The following is a 23,858-nucleotide window of genomic DNA, read 5'->3' as shown; positions in this document are numbered from 1 at the left end:
AAGTGGGCCTTAGAAAGCATCACTATGAAAAAAGTTAGTGGAGGTGATGGAATTCCAGTTGAGCTCTTTCAAATCCCAAAAGATGATGCTGGGAAAGTACTGCACTCAGTATGCCAGCAAATTTGGAAAACTCAGCAGTGGCCACAGGACTGGAAAAAGTCAGTTTTAATTCCAATCCCAAAGAAAGGCAATGCCAAAGAATGTTCAAACTACTGCACAATTGCACTCATCTCACATGCTAGCAAAGTAATGCTCAAAATTCTCCAGGCCAGGCTTCAACAATATGTGAACCGTGAACTTCCAGATGTTCAATCTGGTTTTAGAAAAGGCAGAGGAACCAGAATTCAAATTGCCAACATCTGCTGGATCATTGAAAAAGCAAGAGAGTTCCAGAAGAACATCTATTTTGCTTTAGTGACTATGCCAAAGCCTTTGACTGTGTGGATCACAATAAACTGTGATTCTTCAAGAGATGGGAATATCAGACCACCTGACCTGCCTCTTGAGAAACGTGTATACAGGTCAGGAAGCAACAGTTAGAACTGGACATGGAACAACAGACTGGTTCCAAATAGGAAAAGGAGTACATCAAGGCTGTATATTGTCACCCTGCTTATTTAACTTATATGCAGAGAACATCATGAGAAATGCTGGGCTGGATGAAGAACAAGCTGGAATCAAGATTGCCGGGAGAAATATCAATAACCTCAGATATGCAGATGACACCACTCTTATGGCAGAAAGTGAAGAACTAAAAAGCCTGTTGATGAAAGTGAAAGAGGAGAGTGAAAAAGTTGGCTTAAAGCTCAACATTCAGAAAATTAAGATCATGGCATTCGGTCCCATCATTTCATGGCAAATAGATGAAGAAACTGTTGAAACAGTGGCAGACTTTATTTTTCTGGGCTCCAAAATCACTGCAGATGGTGACTGCAGCCATGACATTAAAAGATGCTTACTCCTTGGAAGAAAAGTTATGACCAACCTAGACGGCATATTAAGAGGCAGAGACATTACTTTCCCAACAAAGGTCCATCTAGTCAAGGCTATGGTTTTTCCAGTAATCATGAATTGATGTGAGAGTTAGACTATAAAGAAAGCTGAGCATTGATGAATTGACGCTTTTGAACTGTGGTGTTAGAGAAGACTCTTGAGAGTCCCTTGAACTGCAAGGACATCCAACCAGTCCATCCTAAAGGAAATCAGTCCTGAGTGTTCATTGGAAGGACTGATGTTGAAGCTGAAACTCCAATACTTGGCCACCTGATGCACAGAGCTGACTCATTTGAAAAGACCCTGATGCTGGGAAAGTTTGAGGGCAAGAGGAGAAGGCGACAATAGAGGATGAGATGGTTTGATGCCATTACCAATTCAATGCGCATGAGTTTGAGTAAACTCCAGGAGTTGGTGATGGACAGGGAGGCCTGGCATGCCGCAGTCCATGGGGTTGCAAAGAGTTGGACACAACTGAACGACTGAACTGAACTGATGTATGGTAAAGGGTAGAGAAAACATTTGTCCCTTTTATCTGGGCAAGGGATTGGCCAGAATACATTAATAAACGGGGTACGGTTTTCTGCATTCCTCAAACATCCCAAGGATTCTAGCTATGACATCAACCTCAGACAGCCCAAACCTTAACAAGAGTGCCCTAAAAGTCTCAAATAAAATTGCTCAGGATTCTCAGACAAACCCTCCACACCCTGAATGACTTTCTTTTGGCCTTCTGAGGAAAATCAACACTAGTTTAATTGACAAGCACTTTAAACATCCCAAATCTTTTATATGTTTTACAGTCGCTGCTGGTTGTCCCAAATGAATCTCCATGCCATTTTGTGCAGTGTTAACAAAGTGAAATAGGACGTTCGAGGAGTGTGAGGAAGATATTTGGGGGCAAAGGAAGGAAAGACAATTAAAATTATTAATTGTTCAATACAGTCAGACAAAATCACAGCCAATAGCACATTTAATCATTATCTATTTGTTTCGGGTGAGGAAATAGTTCTAGAGAGGTTAAATAATTTGCCCAAGGTCACAGAGCTATAAGGGACAAAGCAGAGATTTTAAACTAGGGATCCTTAATGCTTCTAAAAGGACACTCTCGTGCATCTGTAATATGAAACTGCAGTCTCTAAACTGGTCCCTTTTCCTCCCACCACCTCTTATAAACTCAGGTTTTCTAAGAGCACTAAGTTGATTTTTTTCCTAATCTTTTCATAATGCCTCTCATGGCAGTAATAGCTGGGTGTTGGTGGCAACTAGGGTGAAGATGAAAGGAAAGAAATCATGTTGATTATCTGGGTAGATTATTTATACCTGTAGCTCATATGCAAATATTCTCACCAAGGTTTTGAAAGAAGTCATAATGACTGCAAGCGGGACACGCAGATGAAAAAACATTAAAAAATATTTTGAAGGGACTTTCCTGGTGGCCCAGTGGTAAAGAATCAGCCTTCTAATCCAGGGGACATAGGTTTGATCCCTGGTCAGGGAACTAAGGTCCCGTATGCCTAGGGGCAACTGAGCCTGCACGGCACAACTAGAAAAGCCTGCACACTACAGCCTAGACCCAGCAAGTCAAAAAAGAAGAAAAAACATTTTCAATACAAAAAATGGCAGAAGAAAAACCTCACAGGAGGCATTACTGATTTTTCTAGCATATAACTAGAAGATCATATTATTTACCTCTTTAGAATTCTACAGAACAAAGATCTCATTTCCTAGGGAGTATGTGAACTGTTCTGACCTCCATTCATGGCCATCATCCACATAGTTTATATAATCTATCTGGGAAATCAGAGAGTTCACATCTAACCTGGCAATTACAAAAGGGCCATGTCTCATGGAATTATCCATGCTTTGCTCTTCCCTGTGGCTCAAAACATTTTGGGGACATAGTAATGTGATGATAAACCCTGACTCGGTCACATCTTATTGCTTTAAATTATTTGCCTCAGTTTGTTTATATAATACTTACTCAGACATTCGAAGACTATACAGTGAAAATCCAGCCTTCTTCCTATCCCTGTACCACAGCTACCCAGAGTTCCTTCTGAAATACAACCTCTGTCGCCAATTTCTTAGCATGGGTTTTAATACCTAGAATTGATCAAAATACTAATATACTGCCATTCACACTATTATGATTGAGACAATTATGCTTCCCATAATGACATATACAAAGTTCAACCCTGAAGATGGCTGAACATATCAGAAAGCCTTCCCATAATAAGAAAAAAAGAGAAGCTAAAGGCAAAGGAGAAAAGGAAAGATATACCCATTTGAATGCAGAGTTCCAAAGAATAGCAAGGAGAGATAAGAAAGCCTTCCTCAGTGATGAATGCAAAGTAATACAGGAAACAAAAAAGAATGGGAAAGACTAGAGATCTCTTCAAGAAGGTTAGAGATACCAAGGGAATATTTCATGCAAAGATGAGCACAATAAAGACAGAAATAGTATGGACCTAACAGAAGCAGAAGATATTAAGAAGAGGTGGCAAGAATACACAGAAGAACTATACAAAAAAGATTTTTATGACCCAGATAACCACGATGGTGTAATCATTCACCAAGAGCCACATATCCTGGAATTTCAAGTCAACTGGGCCTTAGGAAGCATCACTATGAAAAAAGTTAGTGGAGGTGATGGAATTCCAGTTGAGCTATTTCAAATTCTAAAAGATGATGCTGTGAAAGTGCTGCACTCAATATGCCAGCAAATCTGGAAAACTCAGCAGTGGCCACAGGACTGGAAAAGGTCAGTTTTCATTCCAATCCCAAAGAAAGGCAATGCCAAAGAATGCTCAAACTACCGCACAATTGCACTCATCTCACACGCTAGCAAAGTAATGCTCAAAATTCTCCAAGCCAGGCTTCAACAACACATGAACCGTGAACTTGCAGATGTTCAAGCTGGATTGAGAAAAGGCAGAGGAACCAGAGATCAAATTGCCAACATCTGCTGGATCATCGAAAAAGGAAGAGTTCCAGAAAAACATCTACTTTTGCTTTATTGACTACACCAAAGCCTTTGACTGTGTGGATCACCACAAACTGTGGAAAATTCTTAGAGATATGGGAATACCAGACCACCTGACCTGCCCTCTTAGAAATCTGTATGCAGATCAAGAAGCAACAGTTAGAACTGGACATGGAACAACAGAATGGTTCCAAATAGGAAAAGGAGTACGTCAAGGATGTACATTGTCACCCTGCTTATTTAACTTATATGCAGAGTACATCATGCGAAATGCCAGGCTAGATGAAGCACAGGCTGGATGAAGCACAGGCTGGAATCAAGATTACCAGGAGAAATATCAATAATGTCAGATATGCAGATGACACCACCCTTATGGCAGAAAGTGAAGAAGAACTAAAGAGCCTCTTGATGAAAGTGAAAGAGGAGAATGAAAAAGTTGGCTTAAACCTCAAGATTCAGAAAACTAAGATCATGGCATTTGGTCCCATCACTTCATGGAAACAGTGAGAGACTTTTTTTTGTCGGGGGCAGTGGTGGGCGGGGGTGCTCCAAAATCACTGCAGATGGTGACTGCAGCCATGAAATTAAAAGACGCTTGCTCCTTGGAAGAAAAGCTATGACCAAAACAGCATATTAAAAAGCAGAAAAAAAAAAAGCAGAGACATTACTTTTCCAACAAAGGTCCATCTAGTCAAAGCTATGGTTTTTCCAGTAGTCATGTATGGATGTGAGAGTTGGACCATAAAGAAAGCTGAGCGCCGAAGAATTAATGCTTTAGAACTGCAGCATTGGGGAAGACTCTTGAGAGTCCCTTGGACTACAAGGAGATCCAACCAGTCCATCCTAAAGGAGATCAGTCCTGAATATTCATTGGAAGGACTGATGCTGGAACTGAAACTCCAATACTTTGGCCACCTGATGAGAAGACCGACTCACTGGAAAAGACTCTGATGCTGGGAAAGATTGAAGGCGAGAGAAGGGGACGACAGAGGATGAGATGGTTGGATGGCATCACCGACTCAATGGACATGAGTTTGAGTAGGTTCTGGGAGTTGGTGATGGACAGGGAAGCCTGGTGTGCTGCAGTCCCGGGGCCGCAGAGTTGGATACGACTGAGTGACTGAACTGAACTGAACTCTCATAACGACATATATGAAGTTCAACCCTGAAGATGGCTAAACATATCAGAAACCTTCCTGTAATGACATATATGAAGTTCATCCCTGAAGATGGCTGAACATAACAGAATGTCTTACTTGATATTCTAAACACTTCTTTGTCTTTTGAAAATAGCTTGCTTTCCTTTTTAAATAAACCATTAAATTATCTAAATTATAGCATAAGGTTGAAAATGTCTCTCTCAATCCAGCACCTGGAATACTTCACTATTTTTTTTGATGTGCCACACAGCTTGCAGGATCTTAGTTCCCCGACCAGGGATGGAATCTGTGCCCCTTCAAGTGGAACAGAAGCTCGGAGTCCTAACTACTGGACCACCAGGGAATTCTCAGTATCTAGAATATACTTTCGGAGAAGGCAATGGCACCCCACTCCAGTACTCTTGCCTGGAAAATCCCATGGACGGAGGAGCCTGGTAGGCTGCAGTCCATGGGGTTGTGAAGAGTCGGACACAACTGAGAGACTTCACTTTCACTTTTCACTTTCACGCACTGGAGAAGGAAATGGCAACCCACTCCAGTGTTCTTGCCTGGAGAATCCCAGGGATGGGGGATCCTGGTGGGCTGCCGTCTATGGGGTCGCAGAGAGTTGGACACAACTAAAGCAACTTAGCAGCAGCAGCAGCAGCAGCAGAATATACCTTAGATGCTTTAATTCGACCTGGCATTTTGTGGCCCCAGTCATGGATGCCGACAAAAGAATGCCATTTAACTTTCTCAAGATATGTTAATAACATGGGGTGGGGGGCAATACAGTCAATAAAAGCTAGATCACTGTAATCCAAGGGGATCTATTTTTTTTCTCCCTTTTAAGAACATTTGGGGATAATACTTTATTTCACCTCCTGCTGCTGCTGCTGCTAAGTCGCTTCAGTCATGTGCGACTCTGTGCGACCCCATAGATGGCAGCCCACCAGGCTCCCCCATCCTTGGGATTCTCCAGGCAAGAACACTGGAGTGGGTTGCCATTTACTTCTCCAATGCATGAAAGTGAAAAGTCAGAGTGAAGTCACTCTGTCGTGTCCAACTCTTAGTGACTCCATGGACTGCAGCCTACCAGGCTCCTCCGTCCACGGGATTTTCCAGGCAAGAGTACTGGGGTGGATTTCTTTCACCTAGACTCCCACAAAACTCAGACTCACAGAGATAACGTATTCAACATTACTGCACTCACAAAATTCATCTGCCTACAATGCGGGAGACCCAGGTTCGATCCCTGGGTCGGGAAGATCCCCTGGAGAAGGAAATGGGAACCCACTCCAGTATTCTTGCCTGGAAAACGCCATGGACGGAGGAGCTTGGTTGGCTACTGTCCATGGGGTCGCAAAGAGCTGGACACGACTGAGCGACTTCACTATCACTATCACTATCACTATGCCTACTAAGAATTTGGTGCTTCCCAGGTGCCATATCATCATCATGGCACACTTTTCGTATGAACTGTGCAAAGATGCCTTTTGTTTTCAGATCCATGTGACTCTTATATCAGAACTAAAATTAGGAACTTTCCTGGTGGTCCAGTGGCTAAGACACCACGCTCCCAATACAGGGGGCCCAGGTTTGATCCCTGGTCGGGAAATACACCCCACATGACGCAACTAAGAGTTTGCATGCTGCAACAGAGATCGAAGATCCTGAGTGCCACAACTAGGACCCAGTAAAACAAGCAAATAAATACTATTAATTAAAAAAATAATTAAAACTAGTAAGAAATGAGTGTGTGTATCCAATTCTCCTTGGACTCCACGGGCAATTTTGCACCAGTTAAGTAATCTCTGTGATTCTGTTTCCTCTGAGCAAATGGTTAGCAAATGCTAACAGAGAGATGACTCAGCAAAAGTGAGTCTAAAGCATTCTTTTGCCACTTGTCAACTCTCTTGCCTTCTGACTCTGAAGACAGGAGATAGGAACATCCAGAAACTGAAAGGGATGTAGAGAGTAAGGGGAAAGTGGAGCTGATTATCCCAGTCCCTGTACCTTCCTACCAGAGTCTCCTATAATAGGCTTGCTGAAATTACCAAAGAAATTCTGCTGAATGTTACCTACAGCTTCTCCAAGCCAAGCTGTGGAGGCTCCAAGGTAGTTAAAGACAACCAACCAGAGGGCAAGGAATAGAATCCTCAGGAATATTTAGAAAACATTTTTGTTAAGGAAATGAAGAGCCAATTTCAGTCTGCTAAGGGAAAACCAATTCTGTTTTCTGTTGACCTCCCATCCTGGGCTATGTTGCTAAAGAAGCAAACAGACAGAAAGACACACACCTAAAGGAAAACCTCAAACCTCCTCTCTAACAGATTTTGTCCACACGTTTACCACCGAGCAGAGAATTAATTCTCAAGCAGTTGCCCTTTGCTAACTTTATTTTGATCTCTTTTTCTCTCTAGCTATTCAGTGTGCCAAGAGACAGCAAGCACTATGTACATTTTCCTTTGCCCCAGTGAAATTGCAGTTTTAATTATTTGTTTATGCCATTATTTGACTAAGGTATATCTCCACATCTAAACTGCAGGCTGCATGAGGGCAGGGACCTGTCTCCTGGAATGAGATAACTGAATCAACAATGAGTGAATGCATGAATTAATACACGTTCTTAGCTGTCATGGATTCCTGCAAAATAAAATCCATCCCAGTTATAAGGAGACTCATTTCTTGACAGTAAGTTGGTCTTCCATGTTCTTTCAGTACATAGTTAAAGCAGATAAGCTTCTGCACCCGCTGAGCTTACCTTACTGAGCATTTCTGAAACAACCAGACCTCAAAGAGAATCTGATCAAGCAGAAAGGAAGTAGAAGACGCACGTCTTTGATTTTTTTTCCCCTTCTTCAGAAATGGCAAGAGAAAGAGCTGGGAGCCACACCCCCTCCAGCCTGTAGGTCTCCTCTCCCGCCCTCTGAGATCACGCAGTTCAAAGATCGCTCCAGGGTTGCTGAAGTTTTATCTTTCCCTCAACTGACTTTTTAATTAGGGCAAAGCCTGAATGTATAACCGGAAGCTAAGTTCTACGCAGTTTCTATTCACTTTGTCTTTTCCCAAACACTGGATCACAACACACTGAGTCAGCCGGATCCAAGCGGTCACAAGCTCGGTACTTCCTCTCGGTCCCCGCATCCCTGGCTGCTGGTGTGGGGCAGTGTGCGCGGCGGGCCTGGGGCCCGTCGGCAGCCCGGGGCGGAATTCAACCCACCTTCCAACTCGTCAAAGCCGAGCACCACATCTGAGGCTCTGCCCTGCCTGTCTTTGACCTCCAGGGCTGTGATGGTGCAGCCCCAGGAGATGATGTCCACTCTCAGCTGGTCTGACTGCAGCTGGAACTTCTCCACTGTCCCTGCTCCCAGGGGCAGGTCTCCAAACACGGCTCTGGTCACCGAAACCATGCTAAGCTCAGGGTGTGCAGCTGCTCCAAGTCCTTCGAACTCCCGCCGCTAAACCTGTAGCCGCTGAAATTTACTGGAGAAGGGGCGGGACGCGGCCCACACTCCTCCCCTTTCTTGCCTGGATTTAGGGAGTGACCACTCCTGCAAAAAATATCCTCTGGGACTTCTCTAAATCATTCCTCTGCCTGAGGGAAGGCAAAGTTTCCAGCTAGGCTGGCAACTTCCAGTCAGTTCTTTTCTTTTGGAACCCTGACTGCACTGCATGTTGGGAATGGTAGTTTTTGGAATGTGAAATTGCATTTTGGGGCCTGTAGTCTTTCTAAACCGAAATCCTGAATCTGCAGTGTTCTACCGTTTTTCCGGCACGAGGTTCTCAACAAGCAAAGACATCCGTTAATGGTGGCTGACTTTCAGATAAGACGCTGAAAAATGAAGAGATGAGAATTAGGAATAGTGAAGGGAGGAGATCTTGGGGGGAAATTTTGATTTTTAACTCTTTGACCCAGTGGGAAAGAAGTACAAAGCTAATTTAGAAAAGGGGTAAATAACGGCAGGTTTCTCTGGACACTGACTGAGGATCCATTCTGTTTGTCCCACACAAACAGCTCTGAGGTGTTTCTGCTGGAGCCACTGCGGAGAGGCTCTCCAGACTACCAGCCTGGAGTAGCAGCCTGCACGGGGTCCCATGTAGAGATGAGGACATAGTTTATATAGAGGCAGTCTCTGACTTTCTTTTCCTCAGGGAACTGGGCAAGGACCTTGGGTATATACCCACTCTTATTCCTAAAATCCAAAGTTCCTTTAAAAAGGGATTAAGGATGAATATTTATTAAGGTCCTAATAAATGTCAGATACTGTACTTTGATTGCTTCCCAGGTGACTCAGTGGTAAAGAATCCGCCTGCCAATGAAGGAGAGGCAGGTTCCTTGGGTCAGACAGATGCCTTGGAAAAGGAAATGGCAACCTACTCCAGTATTGTTGCCTGGAAAATTCCATGGACAGAGGAGCCTGGTGGACTACAGTCCATAGGGTCGAAAAAAATCAGACCCAATTGAGTGAGTGAACACGCAGTACTTTTATTATCTCCTTTCCGTAAGCAGAAAAATGTTTTAAGTATATACTGCTTGAAAAGAGACAGAGGTCATGGATAATTGTTAGGCTTTGATGTGCCTCAGAATTATCTATAGAGATTTAAAAAAAAATACATATCCCCAGGCCCATACCTGGAGTTTCTGATTCTGTGAGTCTAGGGTGAAACTCAGGAATCTCCTTTTCTCACAGATTCCTCATGGTATTTTAATGCAGTCTATCTGGAACCAGACCTTGAGAAATATTGCTCCAGGTTTTGATGACTAATCTCAGATGGTTTTGGTTTTTCTTCCCCCACTGATGGCAGAGGACTAGAATAGAGATATGAAAGGCCTTATTAGGATTGTCAGATAAAATACAGGGGCCTGGTATTTCTTTGCTAAATCTGTCCAGACAGTACTGGGCCTAGGAAGGGGAAGGATTCTGGAATCCTAACAACATGTTTTACTTGACTGTCTATATACTCATCTCATCTTTGCTTGATACTGCTTTTGTTTTGGTTTCTAGATACTTCAGAGGGGATCCAGCTAGACAATGTGTGATCAGTTGTTTAATCATGTCCAGCTCTTTGTGGCCCCATGGACTGTAGCTGCCAGGACCTGCCAGGCTCCTCTGTCCATGTGATTCTTCAGGCAAGAATACTGGAGCGGGTTGCCATTTCCTTCTCCCGGGTATCTTCCCAAAACTGGGTCTCCTGCTTGGCAGGCAGATTCTTTACTACTGAGTTCGGAGAAGGCAATGGCAACCCACTCCAGTACTCTTGCCTGGAAAATCCCATGGACGGAGGAGCCTGGTAGGCTGCAGTCCATGGGGTTGCGAAGAGTCGGACACAACTGAGAGACTTCACTTTCACTTTTCACTTTCATGCATTGGAGAAGGAAATGGCAACCCACTCCAGTGTTCTTGCCTGGAGAATCCCATGAACGGGGGAGCCTCGTGGACTGCCATCTATGGGGTCACACAGAGTCGGACACGACTGAAGCGACTTAGCAGCAGCAGCAGCAGCCTAGGAGGCCAGCTAGACTATGGTGAAGGCCAAAATACACCTATGTCTAGGGAATTGGGAGAATTGGGATCACGCTCTGGGAATCAAGTGCTAATAAAACAAAACTGTCTCTCAGTCATGTCTGTGTAGTTTGAAGGAATATTTAACATTCTTGTCACAAAGCCTCAATTCTCATTCATGAATCAAGGGAGTTCTGATAGAAAAGGGAAAAAGAGAACTTGCAACAAGCTTCAGTGAAGCATAACATATAATAACAAAAAGACCCAAACAAGTCAAATTATAGACTGTACTGCACTTACACAATAATGGCTAGGCACTCTTAGTGCTGCTCCATCAGAAATTCTCATAAACTCTGCCACCCTCATCAGCCCACTTAACATTTTTGTCTGATTCATACATAAGCCCTTTTGGCAATGCTGTATTAGCAAGGATGACTTAGAATCTCTTCTGTGAGCAAGAAGACCAAATTTTCTTTTCTCAGCCACCGGTTCTCAATGTTCTGCCAAGCTCATGTTGTCACAGAAATAAACAAATGCATTTGGATGGCCAAAGCCAAGTATCACTGTGGGTGTCTTGTAACTTGGCTTGGTAGAAAATGAAACATACCATGATGCCTCTCTAACAGCCTCAATTTTCCTTTAGGTTTGAACGGTTTAACATAGTGTCCCACTTTGTGCTAAGTCAGCTGTCAGGCACAAATCTTGATTTTTTCTTACCAAAGTGTCTTATTTTCCTAGTCCTACAGTAATACTTTATAGGAATATCTGTGAACTTAAAAAAAGAGGAAGCCATTTAAATCTAAAGAAATATTCTCCATCCCAAATGCTGCTGCTGCTGCTGCTGCTAAGTCACTTCAGTCGTGTCCGACTCTGTGCGACCCCATAGACGGCAGCCCACCAGGCTCCCCCGTCCCTGGAATTCTCCAGGCAAGAACACTGGAGCGGGTTGCCATTTCCTTCTCCAATGCATGAAAGTGAAAAGTGAAAGTGAAGTCGCTCAGTCGTGTCCGACTCTCAGCGACCTCATGGACTGCAGCCTACCAGGCTCCTCCGTCCATGGGATTTTCCAGGCAAGAGTACTGGAGTGGGTTGCCATTGCCTTCTCTGTCCCAAATGTTGGATTGGGTTAAAAACAAAGTAGTAATTTTGAGAGTGAAGCACTGTCAAGTTTTAGGGGATATTTATTTTTACTTGGAGGGTAGAGGCTAAGGGTTTGGTTATGAGACAAAGAGTGTAAGAATTGTGATAGTTATGTCAAAGAGGAGTTACAGAGAATACCTTTTCTTTCCACCAGAGAGTGAGGTATAGGGAGAATAGGTCAAGTATAAGGTCTGTTTTTCTTCACAGATGGAGGTTAGTCCCCAAAGCTGAGTGCTAGGAGGTCAGGAATGAGGAATCTTGGTCTCTGGGCCCCACCTCCTCCTTCTACACAGAAGTGTAGAAGTGGTGGTCTGAAGTGGGCCCATCAGACCCTAAGCCCATGAAGATCAAGGCTCCAAAACCTTAAGCTGTTGACAGGCTGCTACGCAGAGCAAACTCCCCAAAGTCCTGGTGATCCAGTGGTTAAGATTCTGCACTTTCATTCACACAGCCTGGGTTCGATCCCTGGCAAGGAGCCAAGATCCCACAAGTTGGGCAGCATGGCCAATAAGAAAAAAAAAAAATATGATAGTAAACTCTCTGAGATGTAGTAATAAAACCAACTCACAATACCTCACAGTTTGTCAATAAGGAGACCTAAAATAGCTTTTCAGTCAGACTGATACATTACCACCCTCCTATTTCCTTTCTCCTTGCTCAGAATTCCAATAATGTTTATTATCATTTCTTTTCATCAGACACTCAGTATGTACTATCTTCGATCATTCCTTATCTCTCCATGAATACATTTTGTTGTTGTTACTTTTTACTCAACTATTAGCTCCCTGAGTCAATTTTTTGGGACTTCCCTGGTAAATCAGATGGTAAAGCATCTGCCTACATTGCAGGAGACGTGAGTTCGATCCCTGGGTCAGGAAGATTTCCTGGAGAAGGAAATGGCAACCCACTCCAGTATTCTTTCCTGGAAAACTCCATGGACAAAGGAACCTGGTAGGCTACATACAGTCCATGGAGTTGCAAAGAGTCGGACACGACTGAGCAACTTTTTTTTCAATTTTTGACTTATATATATATATTTGTAACCCAAACAACACTATATTTGGTTTCAGATGAAAACTACTTGAATCTGGAAGCCACACATACCTGGGAGAATGGCATCAAGCTCAAGAGAGGTAGGCTTCTTCACAGTTCAATTCCTCTCCATTTCATCAACGATTTTGAAATAGCTGCTGGGGAATGTATTATGGAGACTGGTAAGTTGTTGAGGAAGATAGATTAAACTTTGCTGTATGACATGTTCATTTATCAAATAGTCAATGAATATATACCGGGCACTGTGCTAAGTGCTGATTGTACATTGGTAGGTAAAATATGACCCTTGCTTTCAAGATATTTACAATCTAAAGTCAGGTGATGTTCATCTCTATCCTCCATAAAAACGTAAGTAAAAATCTTCAAAATTCAGTTCATGAATTTAGTCAATGCCAGATGAAACAAAGTCCTGAGACTGGCCTCAGATAGCTGTGATCAGGCCTGCCCAAAGATGATCCACCATAGTGGGAATATTTTAGAATTTCCTGCCTCCAAGCACAATGACAGGCAATTTTAGCTGCTCAATAAATAACTATTGAATGAATACCTGATATACATACATATATGCTATGCTTTGTCACTCAGTCGTGTCTGACTCTTTGCTACCACATGGACTGTAGCCTGCCAGGCTCCTCTGTCCATGGGGATTCTCCAGGCAAGAATACTGGAGTGGGTTGCCATGCCCTCTTCCAGGGGATCTTCCCAACCCAGGGATCCAACCCAGGTCTCACGCATTGCAGGTGCATTCTTTATCATGCTGGTGCCAGAGAACCTGAGTTCATGAGGCACCAGCACTTACTGTCTGGGCAGTTTATTCAGCCACTCTGGGCCTCAGTTTTCTCATCTATAAAATGGGAATATCACATGATTGACCCATCCAATTATTAATCGATCACTAGTAAATAAAGTCAGAGAAGGCAATGGCACCCCACTCCAGTACTCTTGCCTGGAAAATCCCATGGATGGAGGAGCCTGGTAAGCTGCAGTCCATGGGGTCTCTAAGAGTCGGACACGACTGAGCAACTTCGCTTTCACTTTTCACTTTCATGCATTGGAGAAGTAAATGGCAACCCACTCCAGTGTTCTTGCCTGGAGAATCCCAGGGATGGGGGAGCCTGGTGGGCTGCCGTCTATGGGGTCACACAGAGTCAGACACGACTGAAGTGACTTAGCATAGCATAGCATAGTAAATAAAGTGTTAAAAATTTACTGAGCACCACATTAAGCACCCCTATGAGTCAACACTATCATCTCAAACAGAAATTGAGGCTTAGAGAGATAAAGTAACTTGTGCAAGATCATGTGATTATAAGCCAGGAAACCAAGATTTGATCCTGGGCAGCTTGACTACAGAGATAGGGGCATTTGGCCACTTCCTTATATGCTGCTAGTATTATGGTTAACTGATAACATGGATTCCAAAGCACTAACTGAACTCTAAAACATTACATCAATGTAAACTAGTCATCTTCTAATTTTATGGTAATTACAAGTTTTAAAAAATCAGTTTCTGAAAGTAGGTTCAAGATGGCATTGTATTCACTTACTGTAGTTAAAGAAGGGCCCAAGGAGAAGAACTAGTCCTTGGCACCCAAAGACCTTGGAAACAAGACACTCATCACTTCTGGACCCTTTATATATTCATTTTTTATTTGTTATTATGTCTCCTGCCAAGAAAATGAAGCTCCAAGAGAGCAGGAAATCCCAGTACCCAGGACAGATTAGCAGATAACTAAAAAATATTTGCTGAGTGAATGTTTGAGTGCCAGAAAGGATGAGAAACATCTCTTATATCAATACAAAGCTGGTGAAAGTCTCAATTCATATAACCACTCTTGAGGACAACTCATCAATATCTAGTAAAATCAAATTGCATATAACTCATCAATGGTCCATAACCCAACAATTATATTCCTTGTAATATACCATAGATGATCTTTTGCATATAGGCACAAAAATATTTATGGCCGTAGTATGCATAAAAGTGAAAATTTGCTAAAAAAGTGAAAATTTATTTTTGTTGTTTTTTTAAAGATTTTTTTTTTAATGTGGACAATTTATAAAGTCTTTATTGAATTTGTTACAATATTGCTTCTGTTTTATGTTTTGTTTTTTTTGGCCATTCGGTATGTGGGATCTTAGCAGGAATAGAACCTGCACCCACTGCATTGAAAGGCAAAGTCTTAACCACTATACCGCCAGGGAAGCCCCAAAAGAATGAGAATTTGGAAACAACGTAAGGTCTGTCAATTGAAAAAGGAATAAAAATATTGTGGTAGATCCATATTCCATAATGGAATATAGCATAAAAGGAAATGAAGCATAACAGGCTCTGCAGGACCTCAAGCATGTATTTCATAATTATGATACTTAAGGGAGAAAAAGATCAGTGGCAGAAGGATACAGATACATCATTTATTGTTGTTGTTTAGTTGCTAAATCATGTCTGACTCTTTGCAATCCCGTAGATTGTGTAGCCTGCCAGGTTCCTCTATCCATGGGATTTCCCAGGCAAGAACACTCGAGTAGGTTGCCATTTCCTTCTCTAGAGGATCTTTCTGATCCAGGGATTGAACTGGCTTTTACTGCATTGGCAGGTGAATTCATTACCACTGAGCTACCAGGGAAGCCCATATCATTTATGTCAAATGCAAAATTTTATAAAGCACACTAGATATCCCAGCATTCAAGACATTAGTCTAGAGTCATTTAGGTTGGTAAATTGTACAGCTAGGATTTGAATCCAGAGCACTCTATCAAAATGCCCCTGGTAAACACTGATAGTCAGATATGGATTAAACCCTATAGTGCTCTGTAAACTTTGGTGATTGATCTTTACTCGGAAAATCCCATGGACGGAGGAGCCTGTTAGGCTACAGTCCGTGGGGTTGCAAAGAGTTGGACACGACTGAGCAACTTCACTTTCACTTTAGTTTGAGTCAGTGGTGGTGCCAAGGGACTGGCCTGGAGGGTTGGTTGGGTCTTTTCTTCCTCCCATTCTTTGATATGACTAATAGAAGTTTAAGCAAATTATGTAAAGCAGCTTTAAAACAAGTCCCTCATCCATTCCCTCTGATTTAACTATAACACCTATTTATATAAATTCTGGGGCCACAGCTAGCCTGAACACATTATTTTCTTTTATACAGACTAAGTAGCTACTTCTAGGAATCTTTTGTGATAGCAATACTCTCAAAAGTCAGAATGTTTTTTATTTCTGAAAAGTATAAACCAACTCAAGCTTGGCTTAGGCAAAAAAGGGAATTTATTGACTAACAGCGAAAACTCTAAAGATGTTCAGGCATGTTCAGGCATGGCTGGATCTGGACTAAAACTATGTCATTAGGACCTGGTATTTCTCTTCCTCTTGTTTCTGTTTTCCACAATGTTGGCCCTTGTCTCAGCATTCCTTTTCTATCTATGATTTCTAGTATCCCCAGGCTTATATCATCCTGTATTCCAATCTTGCGTGTGTGCAAAGTTGATTCAGTCATGTCTGACTCTTTTCAATCCTATGAGCTGTAGCCCATCTGTCTGTGGGATTCTCCAAGCAAGAATACTGGAGTGGGTTGCCATGCCCTCCTCCAGGGGATCTTCCTGACCCAGGGATCGAACCCGCATCTCTTCCATCTCCTGCATTGGCAGACAGGTTCTTTACCACTAGTGTGACCTGGGAAGCCCACACAACAATCTTAGAATAAAGCAAACTTCACATTCCCAATAATATCAACAAAAGTCCCAGTATTGAATCGCACTCAGTCACGTGCTCTTCTGAACTGATTAACTGGTAGTTGGTAGGTGGAGTCAGGCTCACCCAAGAATATGGACTGTGAGAGTGGGGAGGGGTGATTCCCTAAGGGAAAATCTGGATGTTATTTCCAAAGAGAAAATGGATACTGATCAGGCAAAAACAACATGTCCTCACCAAAAAGAGTAATGTCATTAGGGTATTAGAAATTAGAAATAAAAAATAGCTACATAGGGAGTCCTTGTAGAGAGTTCAAGCATTTAGAATATTTTGACACACCAAAATACGTGTCTCCTATGGAAAACAGTGTGGATATTCCTTAAAAAACTGGAAATAGAACTGCCTTATGATCCAGCAATCCCACTGCTGGGCATACACACTGAGGAAACCAGAAGGGAAAGAGACACGTGTACCCCAATGTTCATTGCAGCACTGTTTATAATAGCCAGGACATGGAAACAACCTAGATGTCCATCACAGATGAATGGATAAGAAAGCTGTGGTACATATACACAATGGAGTATTACTCAGCCATTAAAAAGAATACATTTGAATCAGTTCTAATGAGGTGGATGAAACTGGAGCCTATTATACAGAGTGAAGTAAGCCAGAAAGAAAAACACCAATACAGTATACTAACGCATATATATGGAATTTAGAAAGATGGTAACAAGAACCCTGTGTATGAGACAGCAAAAGAGACACTGATGTATAGAACAGTCTTTTGGACTCTGTGGGAGAGGGAGAGGGTGAGATGATTTGGGAGAATGGCATTGAAATATGTATAATATCATATATGAAACGAGTCGCCAGTCCAGGTTCGATGCATGATACTGGATGCTTGGGGCTGGTGCACTGGGATGACCCAGAGGGATGGTGGGAGGAGGGAGGTGGGTTCAGGATGGGGAACACGTGTGTGCCTGTGGCGGATTCATTTCAATATATGGCAGAACCAATACAATATTGTAAAGTTTAAAAATAAAATAAAATTTAAAAAAAAAAAGGAAAAGTAAAAAAAAAAAAAAGAATACATGTCTCTCATGAAGAACTTTCAACATTTTGCTCTTTCCCGGCTGGAACCATGGAGGGTGCAGAAGAGAAGAAAAAGAAGGTTCCTGCTGTGCCAGAAACCCTTAAGAAAAAGCGGAAGAATTTCGCAGAGCTTAAGATCAAGCGACTGAGAAAGAAGTTTGCCCAAAAGATGCTTCGAAAGGCAAGGAGGAAGCTTATCTATGAAAAAGCTAAGCATTACCACAAGGAATACAGGCAGATGTACAGAACTGAAATTCGAATGGCTAGGATGGCACGAAAAGCCGGTAACTTCTATGTACCCGCGGAACCCAAATTGGCGTTTGTCATCAGGATCAGAGGTATCAATGGTGTGAGCCCAAAGTTTCGAAAGGTGCTGCAGCTCCTTCGCCTCCGGCAGATCTTCAACGGCACCTTTGTGAAGCTCAACAAGGCATCAATTAACATGCTGAGAATTGTGGAGCCATACATTGCATGGGGGTACCCAAATCTGAAGTCTGTAAATGAATTGATTTACAAGCGTGGTTACGGCAAAATCAACAAAAAGCGAATTGCCCTGACAACGCATTGATTGCTCAATCTCTTGGGAAATATGGAATCATCTGCATGGAGGATCTGATTCATGAGATCTATACCGTTGGAAAACGTTTCAAAGAAGCAAACAACTTCCTGTGGCCCTTTAAATTGTCTTCTCCACGAGGTGGAATGAAGAAAAAGACCACCCATTTTGTAGAAGGTGGAGATGCTGGCAATAGGGAAGACCAGATCAACAGGCTTATTAGAAGGATGAACTAAGGTATCTACCAGGATTATTATTGTAATCTGGTTAATAAACAATCGAAACAAATTGAAATGTACTGTCTTGGTTGACTTTTATCTTTCCTTTGCAAATCTTGGTGCGAGAAGATTAAGTCAAATCAACAGCCTAGCCTCTTGGATGCAAAACTTACGGTCCAGCCTGTGTCTTGTGAAAAACATTCCTTGGGTTTATTGAAAATTTTCCTGTACAAAAAACAATCCTGATTTTCCATTTTCAGTTGGCCAAACTGGGTCTAATCTAAGAAAGCCTATGTCACAGACTTTTGTGCATGATAAAAAGTTCAGTTTACAGATTAAAAATGTTGCAGAAAAAAAAAAAAAAAAAAAGAACTTTCAACATTTTGTCAGTGGTTTCAGTAGCAGGTGTTGCCACATCCTCACATCTATTCTTGTTTCATCTTTGCCTTTTCTCTTGACTAATGTGGTATTGATACAACCCTGCTTGAACCTTTCTCAACATTGTCAATTACTCTGCTGCTATTCAAAGGACAAGAGCTATCAACATTTTAAAGCACCAGGGACTGGTGGAAGACAATTTTCTGGAAGATAATTTTTTCACAGTCCAATGGGGTGCAGTGGAAAATGGTTTACAGATTATTTGAGAGCTTTACATTTATTGTGCTCTTTATTTCTGTTATTATGTTATAATATATAATGAAATAATTATGCAACTCACCATATTGCAGAATCAGTGGGAGCCCTGAGTTTCTTTTCCTGCAACTAGACGGTCCCATCTGGGGGCGATGGGGAACGACTGTAAATACAGACGAAACTTAGCTTGCTACTGACCTCCTGCTGTATGGCCTGGTTCCTAACAGGTTGAGAACCCCTGAACATCCTAGAGAGAATGCTAGCTCAGATTCAGTCTAGCCTGATGGATATTAATCCTTGCCTTGTCAGATAGGGAATTGCTCTCCAAGTTTATCTGAACTCCGTTTCTCATGACATGGAATCTTATGTCAAAACTCACAGGTGTATATAATTCTTGGCATAAAATAGCTTTCAAAAAACATTTTAAGGGATTTCTCTGGTGGTCCCGTGGTTAAGACTCCACCCTCCCACTGCAGGAGGTGCAGGCCTCATTCCTGATGGTGGGGAGGGGACTATGATGCTGTGCGGCACAGCCAAAAAAAAAAAATTTTTTTTTAAGATTATCTTACTCAAAAAAATGTGGAAAATCCACTCTCATGATTTTGCCAGGCTGATTCAGTAAGCTTGGATTCAGTCCCTTTCATATCTTCTCATCACGGGAAACATAGTGTCATTTTCTTAATTCCTATCTGCTATACCACTTGTTCAAGAGGTCCCAACACTATTACAGTTTCTTGCTTTTGGATAGATCATGTTTGGCTCAGCTTAAATAATAAATTTCTGACAAGATGTAACAATAGTGGCTTAAAAGAGATACAAATTGACTTCTTTCCTAAAAACAGTCCTGAGGGAGGTAAGTGAGATTCTAGGATTTTACTTTGTTTGCAAGTTAATGAATTACTGTTTCACAGATGCTGGTTGAAGATACAAGATTCCTAGGTCTGAGACAAAAGATTTAGCTACTTACTGCATTCAAGCAGAATGGGCATTATGTTGGTATTGGTTCCTCATGCCCTTCAAAACCCATGGAGGCAGCATGAAAGGACCAGTGGGTTTGAGAGTCAACTGGAATCTACCACTTTTACAGTGAGGGAGAGCAAGCCTGCTTTTTGTTTGAGAGAAGATAATACCTTATCTCTTGAGCCTGCTCATTGCAAATTCAACTCAGAAAATGGTTGGCTAAAGAGCAGTCAAGTCTTGCACTGCTGGCATACCCAAAAGGGGTGTTCAGGGATGCTCAGGCTCACAATTGCTTGTCTCAACAGGTCATCCAAGGTTAGGATGGCAGTTCTGCTTGATGTGGTCATCTGGGACCTAGGTTCCCTCTAACCTGTTGCTTCATCTGTAGGGTGTGGCCTAACGTCCACTTAGCTAATGAGGTATGCTGCCTTGTCCCCATATAGAGGACTGGGGTAGAGAAGAGGAGATAGGGACTGCTGGAGAAAAGGGAGCCACCTCCCTTTAAGGACACATACTAAATGTTGTATACTTCACTTCCCTTCATCTCCCATTGGCCAGAATGCATTCATATAATCATATCAAACTTTAGGATATGTTGGGAAATGTATAGACTTTATTCTAGATATTCTATTGTGGTGTATGTGGTTTAGTCCCTAAGTTGTATCTGACTCTTCGCGACCCCGTGGACTGTAGCCTGCCAGGCTCCTCTGTCTATGGAATTTCTCAGGCAAGAATACTGGAGTGAACCCAGAGATGGAACCCAGATCTCCTGCTTGGCCAATTCTTTACCACTAAGATACCTGGGAAGTCCTCCCACTGTTTCTTCATAATAATAACCTGAGCCTGTGGCTTGGGTGTGTACTGGTCACAGCCAGAAATCTATGAGTACAAACTACAAGTCCCATACTTTGAAGGCATTGCCCAAAGTGAGAAGACAAAGGAATCATATGACTTTCAGGGGTCTGGAAGAAGATAGAGAATTTACTCTAGATAATGGTGTGTTTGTGATTAAGGTTCTGGAGGCTCCAAGGATAGGATCAGTGTGGCAAGGTCTGAAGTTCTAGCTGGAGAAGTTTATTATGCCCAGAGGTGGGTGGTACAGGTTTGGGAACCATTTTGATGGTGATGTGTTCATTGATTGAGGAAGAGCCCAAACCACACAGAATTTCCCCCCAACCCTCATATAAGTGTCTCCCATAAAAGACATTGAAAACTCCAAGTCAGTTGGCCCAGACAAGGGCTATTTCTGTCATGGAAGAGGAGACAGAACCAAGTTGGAGGGAAAGATTTGCAAGAGTCAGTGTTGACCCAATATAGTTACAATAAAGAATTTCCTAAGGCTGACTAGGAGTTGCCTGGCACTCTCCTTAGTAACACTCAGTTGAGGTTCCTGGGATGACTGTGCATTTGGCAGGTGTTTTTCTCTAGATAATGGTGACTCTGGAGTATAATCTTCTAGTCCCAGGGAAGCTTCTCCTTCATGGAAGACTTGAGCCTCTGCTCAAAGTAGAAGCACTTGGCCAGTTCATACGACTTGGACTTCAGCACATTAGGCCTCCATCAGCTCCCTTACAAAATTGACTGTGTCCCTCTCCCTACAGGTGGGTAAGACAATTATTGACCAGGTTAATTTTGTCCTGAGCAGGGTTATAGCAGAAGAAATCCTTGTCAAAAATTATCACATATTAAAAAAAAAAAAAAAACAACTAGGAATGAGCCCCCTTTGAATGATTTCAGGTATGCCACCAGGTGTACCAAGAGGTGTAGCATCGATTGATAAAACTATGTGGATTCTCCAGGAAGAGGAAGAGAGAAGAGAAGGCAAGGAAGTGAGGGGACAGCATTCTAACATCAAACTCTGGGAGCACAGGAGGCCTTTCAGAGGTGAGGCCAAGATAGGAAGGCTTATCAGAAAAGACTTTACCTGGTCTCCTGGGGCACATTCTAGTGGACATAGCTGAGTAAGTTTATTGCAGCAACTTTGAGGCCTGAGGAAAGGCTTGACCACTGAAAAATAGCCAGAAGGAACAGCGGCAGAGAATCTAGTTAGAGGGAAGAGGTCTGGCAGACACAAATGACCAGGTTCAAAAGGTTTTGAAGCAGCTCAGGTGGGGTCCAGCCAGAGTTAAGGCAGTCAGCTAGTCCATGGATGATTCCAGTAAATGAGCTTGTACCCTGTTGTAGAGTAGGCCCTTTGCTCCCTGGCTTGTTGGAGACTGTCTTCTGGGTGTGCTACTGATTACAGTCTACGTCAGAAGCTGATAGGCAAATTCTGCCCTCCTTTTGGGTAGGCTTGAACAGAGAAAATTTTAGCCCCGCTTCTTTCCCTCTTCAAAAGGTTAACACTGAATTTAGGTCAGAGAATTGCAGCGGAATTGACTGTTTCTTCTGGGCTCAAGCACATTCTGTAAAGAAGTGTGGTTAAGCAAGGGCCAGGTGAAGTCAGGAGGAGACAGAATGTATGTAGTGGTTTTTTCTGACACCCCTTTTGGCACTAAATGTATGTTGTTTTTCCACATGCCAACCAATTCTATGACACTAATTGGGTCCTCAGCAATTCAATTCCCACCCTATCTACCAAGAATTAGGGTCAGATCCCATGAGTTAAGGGGCTCAGTCTCATGTGACTGCCCTTACTTCAAACCAGCTACAAATGGGATACCTGAGAAACCCACTCTTCTGGCTGGCTAACTACAAATCTGGGAGTCCCCATGGGCTCCCCTCAGCATTGTTAATATTCTAGAATGACATAAAACTCCTCAACTTATGCCTACCAGTTCCTTACAGAGAATATAAATGAGGGACCGCCAAAAAGATGTGTCAGAGAAGGAAAAAAATTTCCTTTACCTTTCTAGGTTCTTCTGATTAGTCTAAGAATTAAATTGACTTGAGACAGATTAACAGAACAAAATGAAACAAAAAGTAATAACATGTATACCTGGAAGAGACCCAGGAAAGCTGAGTAACTCACCAAAATGGCCAGAGTCCTCAGCTTACACACCATCTTCAGTTCAAGACAAAAGAGGATGTTGGGGCTAGTGGTTTGGGACTTCAAAAGGGAGGAAGACAACTGACAGGAGGTGGACAAGCAATGTTTGTTAGTAAACAAATGTTTGCTGGGCCAGGCAGAGGCACTAGGACCCAGGGAGGAGTTTTGACAGACTTTGCTATTGTCAACCAAACCTAGTTTTATACTATAGGTGTCTGTGGTGATAGTGCCCTTCAGGGAGCAAGTCCTCTATATATATTCTTAGGCAGTTAGGGGGAAGGTCAAAAGTTCTTCCTGGGTCTCTTGGACCTTGATAGTTTTCAGTTCAATATACTCTGCATGCCAAAGAGACAACTGGGTTCCCCTACAGATGCACAGGGCAAGTTATAGGGGATAGGGCTGAGGAGTGGGGATTGGTGCAGAGCTTTCACGCTCTCTCCTGTTATGCTGTCTTCCCACCACATGAGTGTGTTCACCAACCTGGAAGCTCACGGAACTTATTTTTTAGGTTTTTAATCAAGGTTATATTAGCTAGGCATGATTACTGGCCATTGGTGACTGAACTCAGTCTCCACCCCTTTTGCCTCCCAGAGGAAGTCAGGGGCTGAGGTGGAAAGTCTAGCCCTTTTAATCACTTGGTTGATTTTTCTTGTGACCAGTTCCCATCCTGAAGCTGTCTAGCCCCCCACCAAACCCCTCCAAGGGTTATCTTATTAGCATAAGACTAATCACTATTAGCATAAGACCTTTATCAGTCAAGACACTCCTTACTCAAGAAACTCATCACTCAAATTCCAAGGATTTGGGAGCTTTGTGCCAGGAACTGGAGATAAAGACCAATTTTTTTTTTTTTAAATACCATGGCCCTCAACTGGACCCCAGCACCCACTCTGTCTATCAGAAT

General features: G+C 42.6%; 1 protein-coding gene and 1 pseudogene across 3 annotated transcripts in view; one reads left to right on the top strand and one right to left on the bottom strand.

The window, feature by feature from the left end:
• GALM (galactose mutarotase) overlaps positions 1–8,741 on the bottom strand; it is a 54,627-nt gene extending 45,886 nt beyond the window's left edge. The window contains exon 1 of one of the 2 annotated variants that reach the window (XM_005212684.5): positions 8,342–8,741. In XM_005212684.5, coding sequence (XP_005212741.1) covers positions 8,342–8,531 — 190 coding nt within the window. In that variant the 5' untranslated portion in view covers positions 8,532–8,741. 2 annotated transcript variants of the gene reach the window in all.
• An 8,876-nt stretch (positions 8,742–17,617) lies between these two features.
• On the top strand, positions 17,618–18,714 carry LOC782437 (large ribosomal subunit protein uL30-like; annotated as a pseudogene). The gene has a single exon (XR_083791.6). The product of XR_083791.6 is annotated as a large ribosomal subunit protein uL30-like (transcript).
• The last annotated feature ends 5,144 nt before the right edge of the window (positions 18,715–23,858 follow it).

Source organism: Bos taurus, chromosome 11 (genome assembly GCF_002263795.3).
Source record: "Bos taurus isolate L1 Dominette 01449 registration number 42190680 breed Hereford chromosome 11, ARS-UCD2.0, whole genome shotgun sequence".
Lineage (NCBI taxonomy): Eukaryota > Metazoa > Chordata > Mammalia > Artiodactyla > Bovidae > Bos > Bos taurus.
The sequence above is the reverse complement of the archived record's forward strand: the minus strand, read 5'-3'. Positions and strand labels throughout refer to the sequence as shown.